The 18,533-nt window shown below is 37.9% G+C and overlaps 1 protein-coding gene across 5 annotated transcripts in view; it reads left to right on the forward strand.

The window, feature by feature from the left end:
• Positions 1 to 18,116, forward strand: part of ATP13A3 (ATPase 13A3) — a 53,053-nt gene extending 34,937 nt beyond the window's left edge. For all 5 annotated transcript variants that reach the window (XM_072344198.1, XM_072344195.1, XM_072344197.1 and 2 more), the window contains 18 exons: positions 39 to 155; positions 1,082 to 1,099; positions 1,206 to 1,359; positions 1,449 to 1,569; positions 2,334 to 2,458; positions 3,263 to 3,441; positions 3,911 to 4,033; positions 4,116 to 4,195; positions 4,967 to 5,009; positions 5,103 to 5,212; positions 6,039 to 6,135; positions 6,450 to 6,522; positions 7,354 to 7,531; positions 8,176 to 8,363; positions 9,027 to 9,115; positions 9,516 to 9,596; positions 12,231 to 12,320; positions 13,839 to 18,116. In XM_072344198.1, coding sequence (XP_072200299.1) covers positions 39 to 155; positions 1,082 to 1,099; positions 1,206 to 1,359; positions 1,449 to 1,569; positions 2,334 to 2,458; positions 3,263 to 3,441; positions 3,911 to 4,033; positions 4,116 to 4,195; positions 4,967 to 5,009; positions 5,103 to 5,212; positions 6,039 to 6,135; positions 6,450 to 6,522; positions 7,354 to 7,531; positions 8,176 to 8,363; positions 9,027 to 9,115; positions 9,516 to 9,596; positions 12,231 to 12,320; positions 13,839 to 14,036 — 2,064 coding nt within the window. In that variant the 3' untranslated portion in view covers positions 14,037 to 18,116. The remainder of the gene's footprint in view (positions 1 to 38; positions 156 to 1,081; positions 1,100 to 1,205; positions 1,360 to 1,448; positions 1,570 to 2,333; positions 2,459 to 3,262; positions 3,442 to 3,910; positions 4,034 to 4,115; positions 4,196 to 4,966; positions 5,010 to 5,102; positions 5,213 to 6,038; positions 6,136 to 6,449; positions 6,523 to 7,353; positions 7,532 to 8,175; positions 8,364 to 9,026; positions 9,116 to 9,515; positions 9,597 to 12,230; positions 12,321 to 13,838) is intronic.
• Positions 18,117 to 18,533: the final 417 nt, after the last annotated feature.

The raw sequence follows: 18,533 nt of genomic DNA on the forward strand, positions 1-18,533 counted from the left end.
TAATGAATGCATTAAAAACAAGCAACTAATTCATACAGATTTTAGAAGAAGCAACGGAAGAGGAAACAGCACTTCATAATCGAATCATGCCAACGGTGGTGCGACCTTCAAAACAACTTTTTCCAGAATCCAAGCAAGCAACTAATCAAGAAATGGTAGGCAGATTCAAAGCGTTTTGTCAAGTGAGATTAATCCTCTAAGTTACACAAATATGTTTTAGTATTTGCTGACCTGGCTGATGTCATTCAGACATTATTGGAATTGTTTGGTGATTTTTCTTGATGGCAAAGATAGAGAAGATATGTTTTAACTTTGTTGCAAAAAGTGGCTCAGCATATGGTGCTATAGTAGATAATCAAACTGATTGGCAGTGTTGTTACCCCAATAGGCTGGCTATGGGGTGCCATAACGCTTTTTGAGTTTAGGCATTTGAATACTGGTATCAGTGCCAAATTCTTAGTGTGCTAATAAATTGCTTAGATGAGCTTACCTTGGTTCTTGTCAGCATTGTACCTTTAGAGATACATGCTTTAATGTCAGTGCTGAGTTAATAAAATGTACTTGGGATATTATTATACGCAGGGAATGCAAGCAAGACCTCTACCCAGAATATCACAGAGTAAGGGAGCAGGAGGATAGTCTGTTGGTTGCTCTGTGAGTCTTCTGCAGTGGCTGGAAGCTTTTTTGTTGTTCAGAACTCAGTGCACACACACAGCAGTTATTGGTGTGCAGTAGATGACTAAGAACATTCTTGGAATTTACTACATGACTTTTGTGTTACTCCATAATAATGACATCACTCTGAAATGCTTTGCAACTTTAATAATTGACGTGGTTTAAGTACACACAGGTTTGACTGAAAAGACTTGCAAATTTTAATCAAGATCTAATATATCTCAATTAAAATAAAAAGTACTGAACAAGTACAGTATATCCATATTCAGCGTTTGTGGAATCCATCACAAATGTAATGTGACTGAGAGGGCTGTATAAATTGGTTTACCCATTGATGTTACCAAAATTATGTTTAAATGCTTTGTATCTGGAAAAATACTTAAATATATTTTATTTTTTTTTTTAGGAATTATTTGAGCTTTCGGTAAGTGGTCTTTGTTTTCTCCTTCAATAAATCACTTCCCTTTTTTTGTGTGTTTCTCAGAATTTGTGGATGTAACCCTTTTCTTCTTCTATTCCACCTTACACAGACCACTTATGAAATTGGGATCGTGCGCCAGTTTCCATTTTCTTCAGTTTTGCAACGCATGTGTGTGATAGCGAGAATTCTTGGGGAGAAGAGAATGGATGCTTATATGAAAGGTGCTCCTGAAGTGATTGCAAGCTTGTGTAAGCAGGAAACAGGTAAGGGAACGGCCTGATTTTTTTTTTTCTTGTGCAGCTCAGCTGTGATATGACTAATTTTAATGACTCTTAACTTGACCATTTTATAGTTCCTGTTGACTTTGAGAGTGTCCTGGAAGAATACACCAAGCAGGGCTTCCGAGTTATTGCGCTTGCTCACAGAAAATTGGAGTCTAAACTTACATGGCACAAAGTTCAGACTATTAATAGGTAAGAGTGGCTTTGCTTTTTTTTGTTTTTTCTTTCTTTCAGCTAAATAACAGCAGGCTTTAAAAATTGCATGCTTTGGAGTAATGCCATTATGCTTAATTTGGTTTAAATCCAATTACTTGTCTTCTTTTGCTTGTTTTCGTCTTGCTATGCAGTTCCATCTGTTCATTAATTGAACTCTGAGCAATACATAGGAACTTAAAGAAGTCTTCCTCCAATAGTGTTACAAAAATTTACAGTGGCAGTAGCACACGCAAGATCTGTAAATGCATTGAGTTTCATGTGAAATGAAGTTAAGAAGTCACTTAATTAACTAACAGCTATTAATCTCCCTATCTTTGGCAATTTAGTGTGGTAGTTTGTATGCTCTGGTTCAGGTAATCGGGAAGAGAAATCAGAGATCCATTCTAAACAACATTTGTCTGTGAATGCTGTTCCAGAGCATTTTTTCCAAGAGTAACCTTTCTTTTTGGGAATGTGAGATCTTCTAGAAAGATTTCTGATTGAAAACCCATGCAGTTGTGCATGAGAAACAACACTTTCTTATGCTGCTTTTTGTTGTTATTTTAAGCGTAAACAAAGGGAATGAGAATAAATGAATGGAGATGATGGTATTCTCTTATATTGCTTTTATAAAGTGAATTCTTCACGCTTTGCACAGTAAAAATAAACATCTATTTAATTTGATGAGCATAAAATCAGGTTCTTTACGTCAAGTAATTGTAACTCTTCCGATGTTCTTTTCCTTGCCTCCTTTCATACAGAGATGCTATTGAAAGTAACATGGATTTTATGGGGTTAATTATAATGCAAAACAAGCTAAAGCAAGAAACCCCTGCTGTACTTGAAGATTTGCATAAAGCCAACATTCGCACTGTCATGGTTACAGGTTAGCATGTGAACATTCATATAACAAAGAAAAAGAAGTTGTTTTTGAACAGATTTATTTTGGATGTAGTGTATGGAATAAAAATTCTAGTGTTGATACACTGGGATTATGCTGCATATATGCAAGAATGAAGTTCAGAAGCTATTATGAAACTACATGTCATTTTGGTTGAGGGGTGCTTTGGTAAGTCAGAGGTCTGAAATCACTAAGGGGTTAATTCTACTTTGTGGAATTAACATATTAACATGTTGCTTCTTATTGAGTTGAAGGATGAAAAACCTTGAATGTCCTTGGACTAGGCAGAAGTTTAGGTCTAATCTCATGACTAGCTTTTGGCAGGAGTTCGTACTTCATGACCTCCTGAGGGTCCATCCCTGGCATTTCAATTTAATGTGTAACAATACATTATTTCTTTTTTTTCTTTTTTTGTAAGAATGGCTTCGTAACCTTCCTTGGGTTTGTCTGTGCTGTGTTTTCTGTGTAACGTGGGTCTTTTGTAAGTCACAAGTATTACAACTTGTAATATATGGGATAGACAAATACAGAATTGTAATTGGGTGGCAGCAGAACTCTGTGTTTGTCTTGTATGAATCATTTTTAACTGGGAGTGATGCTATTGAGTGGAGGAATGTAAGGGATATAATATGACATCTGCCTGTGGATTTGTTTGGCTCTAAGGATGTCACAGGTATATTAAACAGCTTTCCTCCTGCTTTAAACTGGCTTAGTTAGCTTTATCTTTTTGTTGAATATGGATGTATTGATCCTTTAGCTCAAGCCTTTCCAAACGCAATTCTTTCACAGGAGATAACATGTTAACTGCTATCTCTGTGGCCAGAGATTGTGGAATGATTCTACCTCAGGATAAGGTCATTATTGCTGAAGCACTACCTCCAAAGGATGGGCAGGCTGCCAGAATCAACTGGCATTATGCAGATACCCTCACAAGATGCACTAGTTCATCACCAGCCATAAACTCAGAGGTAATTTAATTGTTGTTGTGCCCTTGGCTTATAAACACTTCATTTTGCTGTTCGGATTCTTTGTCCCCCAGCTTTTTTATTATTCTGTTAAATAGTAAGTTTGCCTGCCGTTAAATGGCAACTCTAAACTGCTGTACTATTTAACTTTGCAAACCTTACAATACTGAAAAGTAGTAAAAGATCTTGGGGAGCTAGTTTTTAACTTGTGTTTAACTTCTCTGCAAGACTTGATGTTTTAGCTGTGCAGATGTGGGGTTTTTTTTCCCTAGTTTTCAAGTCTGCTTTAGCCACATGTTGTGGAAACATTAAACCATATGTTCTTGGTATTAAGTAAATGCTTTAATAGAATGAGATTTTTCTTTCAAGTGAAGCTCATAGACGCCTTGACTAGAGTGAACAGTCCTCAAGATTATTATTATTACACTTTGTTCAATGCGCTACAGCTAGAATATTAAACTGCTTTTGATAGGATATTCCAGTTAAATTGGTCCATGAAAGTCTTGAAGATCTTCAGATGACCAAATACCACTTTGCAATGAATGGAAAGTCATTTGCAGTGATTTTGGAGCATTTTCAGGACCTGGTACCCAAGGTGAGCATTTTACTTGAATTTGGGTGCTTTTAATGAAGAACGGGCTGAGTGTTTTGAATACTAAGTTGTTTCTCTCTTCCAGCTTGTATTACATGGCACTGTGTTTGCTCGCATGGCTCCTGATCAGAAAACTCAGTTGGTGGAAGCTTTACAAAATGTAGAGTAAGTATTTGTTTAAGTATAGAAAGGGGTGGCAGCTTGACAGGGTCTGTGTGATGGGAAAAAAACCTGATAGCTGTTATACCAAATGAAAAAGGTTGGGCTGAGATAATGTCTAGGGTTGGTGAATAAGCTGAGCTGGATGACGGTACCGCCATCTGCTGGCTAGTTATGAATATGTAAATTGTACAAGCTTTGTGTAATTGTAAGGGATGAGTAGCTGAATAGCATATCTATAAATCTGATTTCTTGGCTTGGTGAACAAATTTATTGAGTGACATCTGTGTATTGAAGAAGTACTGGTGTGATGCCTTGTGGTCACTTAACTGTCAGTGTGTTGTCAGTCAGTGTCGAGGCTCGAACTACTAACTTTGAGACTGATGCTCATGTGGCTGTTTCTTACCTTTGTGTTTTTTCAGAAGTTTGATGTTTGTTTGTTTTTTCATTGACACTTTTAGGGTTATCTTTATAAAAATGTTGTATCTATATAAAATAGTAGAGAAGTATTAACTTCTTAGGATAAAGATGCTTTAGACTTTCTTGGGATGATAGCTGATAACTATTATTGGTTTGACTGAACTGGCTGAGTTACATTACTTTTATCTGCTTCTTTATATGTATAATGTAAATAGTAAATGCTTTTAGCACCCAGGATTACTTAGGTTTGTACAAACCCTGAACATATAAAGTAACAAAAAGCATTTAATGAAATCAAGTAAATGAACAGTGATTGAGGAACAGTCCAGAACCCTAACATCTATTTGTTTTCTGTAGTTACTATGTGGGCATGTGTGGAGATGGTGCGAATGACTGTGGCGTAAGTACATTTTTATTTCGCATATGGAACTGCTCAGGTTTTATAGCTGAAAGCATGTTTTGAAACGTTTTGTATTTCAATATGAATTGGCAGGCACTAAAGAGGGCACATGGTGGTATATCTTTGTCTGAACTCGAGGCTTCTGTGGCATCACCATTCACTTCCAGGACACCTAGTATTTCCTGTGTGCCAAAGCTGATCAGGTAATGCCACCATGACCATAAATATATCCATGTAACTCATTCTGTATATTGTATGTTAATAACATGTTTGATGTTTATTGTAGGCCCAGCTGAATTAAAGGACAAGCCATACATTTTTAGTAGTTACTTCTTTACTGAAAGGTGGTTTGAATAAGGAATTGCAATAGCATGATTATTTTGTTTTAAATCCTGTTTATGTAAAGTTCATTTCAAGAGAGGGTTTTACAGTTCAGTACTTAATTCGATGTCTTAGTTACTACTGAAGTTTCCATGAAGTGTGTATATAATTGCAAATGGTAACATTCTTAAGATAGCCTTGCTTCTTAGCACCATACTAAGTAGAAAACAAGTTTCCTCTGTGGGGTTTCACCAATCTTCATTCTAGAGTTGGAATCAAGTTTTGGATATAGCTTAGCCAGAGATAAACCTATTTTAATCTGTATGGAACTGACGAAATCATGCATATGCAGAAGCATGTCTGAGGCTGGCAATTGTTGAATGTGTTTTCACTCAATCCATGTCGTAAACCTGTGTGATAAAGAAGCATTTCCCATCAGATTTCCATTTTAAAAACTTTGCTGGAAAACCACGTGCAGTCAAAGAACATTGTGGTGTGGTGGTGGCTCAGTTCAGAGGGCATACTCGCAGCTGTGCACCTGAAAGTGTGCCATTCTGACCCTCCTTTTCTCTCCATGTGCCTGAGCACTGTCTTCACCCTAGTGTCTCTTGAAAGGCTTGCTGATGTATTTAACTGCAGTTAATTAAAATGAAATTTCTGCTTGCTTGTAAAAAAGCTTTCTAGTCACGATTGCATTTATTTTGACAGGGAAGGCCGTGCTGCTTTAATAACTTCCTTCTGTGTATTTAAATTCATGGCATTATACAGCATTATCCAGTACATCAGCGTTACTCTGCTATATTCTGTAAGTATTTAGTTGTGATTAAGCAGTGTCAATGTAATTCAGATTTGAAAGATGATACTTCTGAACTGTTGCCAGTCTCTTTGAATACACAACAATCACATTCAAAAATCTGGAACTTTCATATATTCATACTTAGGGAATTGATCTGTGAATTGTACTCAAGTAAAGGAAGTCAGCTTGGAAAGAGATTGATTTGTAAGAGATTGATTTGTTATAGAGAAGGACTTACGGAAATAATGCAGTAAGAGTTTCACTGTAAGATGCTTGTTGCTGTGGAAGCAGTTACTGATGTTTCACTTGTGATTTCTCTCTAGATCCTGAGCAATTTAGGAGATCACCAGTTTCTCTTCATTGATTTGGCAATCATTTTGGTGGTTGTATTCACTAGTAAGTATTATGCTGAACTACTGCTGGTGGCTTCTGTGAAGCCGTTTTTGCATTGTCAGGTTTTCCTTATCCACTTACTGCTGGTTGGAGTAAGCACTGTGATGTGAAAAATTAAGATGTTACAACTATTGCAATATCTGTATTGGAAAATTAACAATAACCATTGTACTGAATAAGATTCACCTATAGTTTGTGATATGTCCTCATGCAAGAAGCACATCATGGGCATGAGCTTAGGCAGTTCTTCACAGTACAGGAAGTCAGAAATCTGGCCTGAGGAAGGTGTTGGAATCAAAACAGTCTTTGTTCCAGCATGATCTTTCTCAAATGTTTTGACTTCTTGCCTTACTAGTTGAACTTGAAAGTGTTGCGCTTGCAAACTATCATCTAGTGAAGTACTTAATTTGACCTATGACCCTAGCACTCAGTTTACTGGCTAACACTAGAACTCTACTTTTTAAACTCAATGGAGCTGATTCTTTGAAGTGATGGAGGACTACAACTGAGGAAACTAGTTACTAAGTGCTTGTGCCAGAGAACTGGGAAGTTTGCTGTAGAACCTCACAATTGCCCTATCCAGTATTTGTCTGGGCACTCTGACAGTTACTTGTCTCATGGTTTCTGTGTTGTCCCCAGCTGCCCTGCGCTGCAAGGGGTAACCAGCTTATAAACGGCACTGCTGCATTCATATAGGGTGGTACAACCTTTGTTGGGTGGTTTCACAGTAAGAGGTCACGAGCAAGCCATTTCAGTTCTGCAGAGTATAAACAGGATAACTCTTGAAAACCATAATGATGCAATAGATAGTGTGTATTTTTTTCCTTTTTGCAGTGAGCCTGAACCCTGCTTGGAAGGAGCTAGTTGCACGGAGGCCTCCATCGGGTCTTATCTCAGGTCCACTTCTGTGTTCCGTTTTGTCTCAGATCATCATCTGCCTTGTTTTCCAAACATTCGGGTTTCTTTGGGTCAAGCAGCAGCCCTGGTTTGAACGTTGGACACCAGAATCTGAGTAAGTGTTTCAGTGATATTTTAATGGACATGGTATCATCAGAAAGGGATCACCAGTAATGCTGTTGCATTTATCCACTATTTTGTAAGTGTAGTTTTTCTGTGGCTACTCATTAGTCTGCACCTAAAACTGTGTACCCAGTACATTGGTGCTGTCCAATGACTGAACTGCAGAATTGGGTCAGAGCCAGACTTCAGGGTCTGAAAATTCTTCAGGTCTGGGACATCTGAGATCAAAATTTGAAGTTCACGGTTCAAGCCTATTTTATCTTGTTTGTGTTTATAAATTTTTGTTTTCCTGTTAGAGTTCCAGTAAATTACATTTCAGAAAATGAAAGTATTTTCATATTTTATGACTTTGCAATATCTTCTTACCTGTCTTCCGAGTCTGTATAAAGCAACAGTCCCTAAACAGTTCCTGAAGGGATTTTACAAGCTGAAAGAACAAAAGAAATTGAAGCATAGAACTCAGAATTGCTACCTCTCTGCCTCAGGCTTGAGCTAATTCTTACTACCTGTAGTAGGTTTTCAGGATATGCTTTTTTAACCTACTGTAGTAATTTCTTTCGTTACTCTTGCTAATAAATAGGATTCAGCCTTGCTTGGTTTTTCATCTTAACTCAGTCTTAAATGTTTATGTTGCAGTGCATGTAATGTATTGGATGCCACAAACATCAGCTCTACGCATGATGGGAACGAGACTCTTGATGATGAGCATAACATTAGAAATTATGAAAACACAACTTTGTTTTTTATATCCAGCTTTCAGTACCTCATAGTTGCAATTGTCTTTTCAAAAGGAAAGCCCTTTAGACAACCGTGCTACAAAAATCGTAAGTCCTTTCTTACTATATACAGTTATATATTTGACTGATATGGCTGAACTCCTTCCTTTTTGCACTAACCTAATCTTAAATTTGTTGGCATGTTTGTTGGCTGTATTTGCCTGGTGCTGTTGAAGTGTTTTCAAAAATGTACCTGGTATATTGTAGTAGGTCATTACTTGACAAGTCTGCAGAAGTTGGAACTCATCACTGTTTTAAGCTCAGTAGGAAAAAACTGGGAAAAAATGCTCATTAGAAAGCTGGGTGCTTATTTGTGATGTAGAAACAGGAGCTTTTATTTGCCTGTGGCTCCGAGTTTATAAGTATAGACACATATAAGGCTCTGTATGTCTGTACGTCTATGTATATATATTCCAAAAATAAGGAGAAGTTAAAGTAATGTTGCTCAGCTGAAAGCTTGCTGTAAATTTTCTTCTAAATCATTCTGGCTTGGACTTAATGTTTCTATATAAAAGTAAATACTTCAGTCTTTTTTGCTCTGTCTCTTTACAACTCTGCAACTGCAAAAATATACCTAGGAGAAGATAATAGGTCAATAATATTCCCAGAGATTAATAAACCTCTGATATATGCAAGACCTCTCTAAAATCCCAATTGAGGGATTGTCTGAATAAAATACTTCAAAATACTTTTTCTTTTTTTCATTTGCAGTTCTGTTTGTTACTTCCGTGGTAGTTCTCTATGTCTTCTTATTTTTCATCATGTTGCATCCCTCTGAACTTATCGACATGTCTTTTGAGGTAAGATTGAGCAGATGTATCTGTACTTCTTGGGGCCGCTGGCTGCCTCTTGGGGAAACTTGAGCCCTGAGATTTTTAGCTTCTAATCTTGGGGAGGGGAGGTAATTTCTGCAAAACCCGTGTTCAGAGACAGGTGAAGTACCTAAATTAGTATCCCTCTTTCTTCTGAAAACTTCACGTTGAATTTTCCACTGGATGAGTGATGAAAGACCTTAAAATGTCCTCAGACAACAAGCACGAGAAGCGGGATTCTACAATAAGTATTAATATGCTTCATTACATCCAATTTTATGGGCATATGCACTTGTACACGTGAATTTATAACTCAGAGCCAGTTCTGAATGCACGTTTTGACCACTTCATTTATGTGGTGTTAACCTCTGGCAACTTCTTCTCACAGCTCGTATGTGTGCCATATGAGTGGCGCCTGAGAATTCTCATCATTGTTATTGTCAATGCAATTGTATCCGTGCTGATGGAGGTAAGAAACTCGAACTGAAAATACTTACTGTTCAGTGTTTCTCCTAGGCTGTAGGTTTGTCTTTGGTTTGCTTAGGAACTCAAAATAACATACCATTGCTGTATAAAATCCTTAGGGAAGCCCATCATACATGCACCATCCGTTGTTCATCTTACTGCTCAGAATAATGCAGGACTGTCCGCTTAACTGTATAATGTGATTAAGTGCAAAAGTAGAGATGTTTGTGCAGATCTGCTCTTTTCAGTCTGAGCCTGTTCAGCATCAGTAGTTTTGGTTGTTTTTACCTCCTCTGCTCTGATTCCATAGTTAATGTGCTCAGAAAATCGCCCTGCCTTTCATCCAGGTACCACTTCTGTAGTTTCTAAGAATCTGTGTTAACAGCGGCACATCTGCTATAGCTAGTCTGGATTCTCAGCCAGTCATTTACTCCTATGGTTAGTTCTTCCGGTTTAAATGACTCCTTATTTCCAACCTGAAAACATTTGGTTTTTGGTTGCAGACAGTAGTTATTATTTTTCTTTAAACTTTATCTTAGCTGCTACAATTATCCATTTTTACTGTATAACATTTTCTGCAGCTTCTAGTCAGTGTTTCCATTACTATGTGAGGGATTGCTATTAAGGTAACTAGAATAATGTTTGCTAGGATCAGACTGCTTTGGCCTTTGAAGATGACTATAGCATTAATATTCTTTCCAGTTGACTAAGTTTTCCCTTCTATTCACAACATTAGAAGTAACATCAACCAAAGTTCTTGGAATACTTTGTCAAGGCTTTGAGTTCAGAACATTGTTCCAAGTAAGAATTGCAAGGTATATTATTATATTCCCCCCTGTTGGAATATGGATTTCATTGTTTTTGCTAAGTGGCAATAACCCAGGCTTTGTGTTGATAGATAGATAGAAATAAGTTGTAGTTACAGTTTTCAGCCCAATGATAAACTTAATGAAAGACAATAAACTTACCTTACAGCTGAAAACTTCCAACTTCTATGCAGTCTATAGATATTTCACGAGAGCTCAGTTAGAAAGACTGATTTATCACAGTGTGTTCCTCCACATAGTATGTGTCTCTTGAGGAAAAATGTTCATAAGGTTCCTCTCCTGAGCCTTGTCAGTTGCTACATCAGTCTGTAAACCTCTGAGTTTCTAGTAAACACGACCTAAGCAATGTATTCCCTGTAAAGCATTTGCTTTCACCAAGTATTTCAAAGCCCAACTCCTCTTCTTCCTTTGCAAGTTTTAGTTGGTATCTTTTCTAGTTACTACCATTAGCAAAACTTTTTCTTAAGATGATGCATCTCAGTTCCTTTAAAATGGATTTTTCTGTTTTTCTTGTTGCACATGTAGCAGTAGTGGGATAGAATCATGGAATTTAGTTTTCTTGACATTATTTGGATGTGTTGTATCTAACTTCTAAGCCTATTTATTCCACTTTCACTGCTAGCTGAATAGTTCCTGTAGACACCTGTTCTTTGTTCTGCTGAGACTAATTCCTTGGTAACTGCCCCATAAATGCTTCATAGTGATGAGGTACAGGGAAAGACTGGATCTGTTTTGTCTAATCACGCTTCCTATTTGATGCTCTTCTCTCTGATCCTGTGTAATTTAATTGTTTCTAAATCAGGAATGATTTTGAAATGTACTTGTCTCACACCTGTTTTCTGAAATACTTTGTGAAACTTCTGCTCCTTCCATGTGGATACCAGACTGGATGTGCAAAGTGTTGCACATTCTTTGTACCAGGCATTAAAATCCATTATAAAAGTCCAATTAGTCAGCTCCTTTTTTTTCAATGGCAGATCTTAGGCAACTGTTAAACACAGATTCTGTCTAGAAACCGGAGAGTCATAGGCTTAAGGCTTTGAATGCCAAGGGTTCACACCTTCATAGCTAAGCCTGGTTATATAGGAATAATTATATACACAACATGGAGTGCTCACCTTCTGCCCTCTGTTCCAAAATCCGAAACAGCTCCCACTGGGGGCTCAGATTTGGCACCCTCTGGAAGCTTTTCTGTGCAAGCCACTGGTGTTTAAAATAGACAAAGCACAGCTACAGCGTGAAGTATGCTATAATGTTTACAGCATCACAGAACTGTAGGGGTTGTAAGAGACCTCTAGAGATTTAGTCTAGTCCCCCCAGCAAAGCAGGCCCCCTACAGCAGGCTGCGCAGGTAGGCACCGTGTGGGTCTTGAATATTTGCAGAGGAGAATCAGCAGCCTCCCTGGGCAGCCTGGGCAGCAGTGCTAAGATGTTCCAGTGTTTAGGATGGTTTGAAGCAAAATGGCTTCAAGCAGTAAAGTCTGTGGTGCTTCACAGGTTTTTTGTTATTTTTTTTTTAGTGTTGAAACACATAAAGGATGTGTATTTTTGTTTGTATCAGTGCATGCAGTTTTGGTCGTTACTACTTACTGATGATTAAAAATATGTGTTCATATTCTTAAGTTTCCTCTGAGCACTTCGAAAATGAAAATGTTTATCACTTAAGTACTGACAGATAACATAAGCTCTCCGTTTTGCCTGGCACTGAATTATGTCTAACAGAGTATTTCAGGTTTTATTTGAAATGTGCACACTAATAACCAGTGATCATTAGTTTCTTAACTCTTCCTACTCACTGCAATGTCTCACAGAATGTCCTCCTTGATATGATCCTTTGGAAGGTTGTGTTCAGTCGAGACAAACAAGGAGAATATCGCCTCACCATACCCCAGCCGCCTCAGGTTGGAGACCAGTATTTTGCTGTCTTCATTTGAGTGCATGCAGATTAACTCAGTTTTGTCTTTTTTATGGTCTATAAGTGTCTGTTGCCTTATCTTAAGCTTAAGACTGTTTAGATTTCTCTAACTCAAATCTGAGAAGGAAAGGCTTCTGGTTTTGCGTTTCTCTCCTTGTTGACACAGAACTTAGCTCTTTGTGCAAGAACTGAGAAGCAAACCCAGAGAATTGCTTTTTAAGACTGTTCCCACTTTGCCCTCAGTTTGCTTATGAGCACATTTCATTGGCATTGTCGTAGATTAGCATGATAGGTCTGGGAGCGTCTTGATTTGCTTGGAAGCGTTGCTGCTGACTCTGGGCACAATCCAGTTCTTTATTAGTTTGTTTTAGGGTTTTAGAAGAGCAATTTATAGCATGTAAAAATGGAAGAAAAAACAGTAGGTGGAAGTCCATTATTACTACTGGTTTGGTAGGCTTGAGGGGGGAGAAAAAGCTTCTGCTTTTCAGGTGGCTGCAAGTTTTAGTCCGGTCTGCCCCTTTGCTATTAATACACAAAAGAAATGTGTGTGAATCCTGCAGAAACTAGCTTTTCCTGTTTTAAGCCTCTGACTTACTGCTTTTAGCTGGCTGTACTTGCTAAGAATTAGTGGTTTATTTTCAGCATTAAGTTTTACTTAAGGAATTCACTTCAGGAGTACATTTGTCCTTCTGGGGCAAACTTGTGTTCTTCGAGAACAAATTGCTGCGTGCTCACTAAGGAATGGAGGTTGTGCCATATGACTCAGATTCAGTTCACCGATTTATATTCATTGAAAGCCTGAAGAAAACCATGTAGAATATATCTCCATAGAAAAGTCATCTACACGGACTCTAGATGCTGAGAAGTGAGACGAATTGAGCCTTGAGAATGTAGAGCAGTGTTCCTTTTCTCCAGCTACTTAAGTTATGTATGTCAAGGACTGGGAGGTGAAGGACAGAAAACTCAAGCTCAGTAATTAGTGTCTGTTTCTGCAGCTATTTTACCTGTCTGTAGGACTTTTTTCCCCGTTGAATGCACTGTTAGGTCTCAATATCAGCAAATTAAACTCTGCCTCTTGTGGCTGGCTGGATGCCTTCAGTTAAACAAGTAATTGTCAAAAAGTGTTTGGAGAACCTTTGGTAATTTTACTAAGTTTTATAGGAGGTGCTCTTATTAAATAGTGGTGGTGACATCATTAAATAGTTACATTAAATATAACACTGTTATACCCGTGTTTATTGAAACTTATAAAATATGCATGAAAGTCGCTGTGGACTATAAATGTTACTATAATGTAGAACAATTGTTTTTTCTTAATGTGCTCAACATGTCATCACTACTGTAGTGTAGAGGAGATGACTTGGCAGAAGAGCTTCAGTCCTATACCTTCTCGGTGTAGCGATGGCACATTAAACTTGCGGCTTTTTGTTTAGTGATGTACTGTATTGTTGCATTCATTTTGTTGTATGGTAATTCTGATTTTAAAATCTGGTCACTTCTGCAGGAGGCTGTGGATCGTCTTGGAGTCTGTTTCCTTTCTTCCCTGTTTGGTTATAGAGAGAAGACGCCAAAAGCCAAGTATATGCATCTAGCTCAGGAACTGCTGGTTGATCCAGAATGGCCACCAAAACCCAGAACAACAACAGAAGCTAAAGTACCATCCCAAGAAAATGGCTCATATCAAATCATCACTTTAACGTAACAGTGGATCTTAGTGGCATGTGTCTTTAGTAGAATTGAGAAGAATGTAACTTTTAGGCTTCATTTGAAATTGCGGTATCCTAAACGTTAAGTTCTAATGCCAAGTTTTCCAGCTGTTTCATCTCTCTGAAGCCAGACATTTTATGGCTGTACATTTTAAAAATGTAGGCTACCTTAGGCAGAACAAAAATGATTGTTTCCTTCCACCTTCTTTCAAATTTCATTATTCCTTAATGAGATGTATTTGAAGATTTAAACTGCAGGGCAGTTGAAGAGGTTCATTTTATTTGCCTGAAGTATCTAAATCATTGTTCTGACTTCCTTCAGGGACACGTGTTAATTGTAAGGTCTATAATGTAATGGTTTCATGATAGTACTAGAGGCATGTAATAACTTTGTCATACCCTTCTTTGTTTTCAAACATTCACTGCTGAAAAGCTTTGTGCCCGGAAGGGTACTAAGGTTTTGATGTGTGTACCCTTTAAGTTTGTCCCTGCTCCTTAGGAGTGTTTCCAGCTGTAAGTGTTTGGATTTGAAGTTTGGTTCTTTAGTCTACCACAGCAGGAACTGGGGATGCTGCAGAAGCAATATGCTCTGTCCTCAAGAAGAAAGTATGTTGCTTTTGAGTGGGTTCTTAGCTGCTTTCCTCGCTAACCCTTGAGAAGGACTTCAGAGGAGGAGGCATTAGGCTATACTCTCAAAGTTGTTGGGGAATCTAATACTGCTGTCTCATATTTTAGTGTCTTTAGCTATGCATTTCTCCACAGACCTTGCTTTTTCCAGCAGACGGGCTGAATTATCACTTTGTGGACCATGTTTTATTTGTAAATCTTAAAGTAGTTTTCTTACGTATCTTGAAGTAGTAAAGCCAGAGCTGTCGCTGCAAGTGGGATGGAGTGGGAGGGAGGAATATTTTCACATGTCCATGCTTGGATTTGTGCATGTTCAGAACATATGCATTTCAAAGAAGCTGCTAGTGACTTAAAGTAACTTAAGCACTATATGTAGCTGTATGAAACAAAATTAAGAGAAAACAGATGAGCTAAAATCTGTCTTGCTGTAAAACTATGAAGGTTATAATGGATATTTCAAAAAACAAACAAACAAACAAAAAAACAGCTAAAAAAGCCTAAACCTTGTGTCACTAATAATGCTGCTTAAGCACTTGGTATAGCAATGCATCGTTTTGCCATTAGGTGGTGTTAACACACAAGACCACAAGAAAAATAGATCTGCAAGAACGTAGGAGTAGGCGTGGGGGTTTTTTTGTTGGTGGTGTTTTCTTTAATGATGGACAGAGTGGTTATTTCCAAACCATCTTCAGCTTGCTGAACTTCCAGAAAAATCTCTGTGGTGTCTTTGAGGAGATGATAGAAACACTGACTTTGATCTGTCTGTCCTGGCCAGATGAAACTGATCGATTCATACTCCTTCCTTTGGGAAGGGACCTCAGATCCAGAGAAGTCATGATGCTTTAAGAGAAGGAACTCGTGCCCTTTGGAGAACGTCTGCGAAGAATGGAAGGAGGGCCCTGAATATCCCTGAAAGGCCGGCATTAGTTTGAATTGTGTGCATTCTGATTTGATTTTTAAGAATTCCTGCTGAGATGATTCCAGAATCATTCTAATAAATAGATTTTTTTTTTTAATTCAGGTTGTGCCTGATTTCCCCATGTTGTGCTGTAGGGCAGTATAGGCAGCATACACCCCCACTGCTCACGTTATGGTTTCTGCAGTGTTGAATATACTGTGCCAGTGGGGAATTTAAAGTAGTGCTAAATGGTTTGGAAGAGTTTTGCTGGAACGTGGAGGGGTTTAAGCTATTAGCACTTACTGCTCATAAATAGTACGCTTGTGTGCTATCCTCCGGTCCAGCTGTCAACTCTTTTCCTGGTATTTTTGTTTGTTTTTGGGGGTGGAGTAAGAATAAGGGGGAAGTGGTTTTCTTAGCATTCATTCAACAGAGAGATGTAAAAGTCTTATTTTCCTGGCTTCTCAGTGTCATAAATATCAGACAACACTGGTAGCTTTAAGGGGTCTGAGATCATGGATGTGGATAAACTTCTTAATCATGAACTTGAGTCAGTTGGCCAATTTTTGTCAGTGCTGATTTTATGAAATCTCTGTAGCATGGAATAATCGATGAAGAATAATTCTAAGCTGCGTAAGTAGTACTCAAATTTAAAAGAACTCCATTTTAGCTTACAGCTGTTGCGAAGCTTTGCGTCTTGGATCTGGGAGCCCTTAACCGCGTAAGCTTCTGTGCTCCATTTCCTTGGTCATTTTAGATCAGTTGTTCCATCAGAAGTGAAAGAATAGCATAGTCTTTCCCTTTGATATGTTCTTGCTTAATGCTTTCTCTGATCTGCTGATTTCTCTCAGCTTATTTGGTTTATGAAGCTAATATTGCAATCATTCTAATTTATTAGATGTACGTAGGGAATGAGGAGGGAATGACTTATTCTTGTTTCCAGAGAACATGCTAGGGAGCTCTTACTAATAAAACCAAAATTGCCACGCGTTCTCTACTTAGTTGAGTGGCTAATGGGGCACGAGCCTATTACACTTGAACATTTTGCAAATGGAAGCTTGTTTTGTCAAAGTATGCATTCAGAATCAGTAAATGTTCTTGAGGTTGCATGCTTGAGCTCTGACTTATTTGCTTCTGCCATCTAGTCAAGGGTAATAAATCAGCTTTTCCTCGAACTTCTCTTGTTGTTACGTCAGCCACAAAATAAGCATTTGCATCCTCTGTAATTACTGGCATCGATGCCTTTCTGCCCAAGAGCTGAATTTGGCTACCCATAATTTTTCTCATTGTGGGCAGTTTAGTTTCTCTGGTTTTCAGAAACACAAGCGGCTGCTCTGAAGTAAGATGGAATTCATGTTGTAGTGAAAAATCTCTCCTAGTGTTCATCTTGGAAGTCTAAATTTGGGCGAACTGACCAATTTAGTGAGCTCCGGTAGATATTTAGTAGAGATTTTCTTCCTGCTGTATATTTGGGCCTTATGTTGAGGAGTTTGATTTATTATTAAATTATTTGTGTACGCAGACTTTAATCTGTACGTATTTTACTTTGATGTATTAGGATTTGTAAATAAACTGATTTTTAAATATTATTTATATGCATACTTAAAGGACTGGTCTACCCAGACAAGCAATTGCTAAGTAATAAATGTTATCTTTTAGAAATAAATCGCAAGATCATTAAATCGTATATCCCTCAGGGTTATTTGTAAAGGTTTCTTTTCTTCCCTTTGGACTTAATTAGCAGTAACTCGTTTCACATAATCTAGAGCTAAATCTACTGTAGCAAGAAAATGCTGCGAACAGAGCTTGAGTAGAAGCAGCTCAAACACCCACAGAACTGACTGTCCACATTCATCGTAACTTTAAATTGGGAACTTTTCCTGTTGCACTTTTAAGAAGTTGTTGAATTTTTAGTTCTATTTATTATTATTTTTTTTTCCTTTGTGAAGGTCATGCTGAGCAGTCATCCCAAACAGGGTAAATACTCCTGTACTGCATACGTGTGTATACAGTATAATACTCAGCAGATACGGAGCCCTTTCTTTTTTATGCTGCAAGTGTTTACTGCTTATGTTGGTCATCATCGCTAGAGCTGAAGTTGTGTAGGATTTCTCCCATGACATTCTGAATTGTAAACTTAAGTTTTTGTATGTCTGAGGGAAAGCTGTGGGGTTTTGACAGTTTTTAAGTCTTGGATATGTTGATTTTCTACAGTAAAGCTTCAGGTTTTTAGATCTATTTTCAACAAACTGTATCTTCTTTGATAATTAACGTGAGCCGGAAATTACTCAGTCCATCATGAATTGCTCAGTCCTAATACAGGTTAAACGAATCATCGCAGCTCTCTCGAGAAGCTCAGCTTCCTCTTTATTTTTAAATCTGAAACGATTCTGCATCTTTGTATTTAAAATATGTATTGCTGCTCTAGAATGGTACCCTGTCAAGAGGCATACATAAATAACTGTATAATAGAACTGTACATAGTCTTGTAAATCATTTTTGTGACTGAAACTCTTTGAAAATAAAATTAAAACAAACAGATATTTTAACTCTTTTCATTAGTTTCTTGAAATTATTTTTAATGACTCATTATACAGTTAGATCTAATGCAGGGGTGTGAATGTAGGCTTAACTCCTGCTGATGTCATGAATTATTCTATTCAGTGCCTTTGTGTTCTTGAAGCAGGGATTTAGTGAAGTAAGTGTGCCATGTGCTGGCGGTGCGTGTGATAGTGCTGCTGCGTGTGATGGGGTAACGGTGATCTCAATTTCAGTTGGTGGCTTATGAAAGCCATTTAAAAGCCAGACCTAGAGGTGAGAGATTCGTTCCCACCCTCTCTATCCAAACAGCCTTTGAAGTGTGAGAAGAATTATCTTAAAAAGACTCTTGCATGGACGTTCTTATTGTGAGCTCTTGTTGTTCTAACAGTCGTCTTCAGAAAAACCATGCATCTTGCAGCTCACCCTC

Source organism: Excalfactoria chinensis, chromosome 9 (assembly GCF_039878825.1).
Source record: "Excalfactoria chinensis isolate bCotChi1 chromosome 9, bCotChi1.hap2, whole genome shotgun sequence".
Classification (NCBI taxonomy): domain Eukaryota; kingdom Metazoa; phylum Chordata; class Aves; order Galliformes; family Phasianidae; genus Excalfactoria; species Excalfactoria chinensis.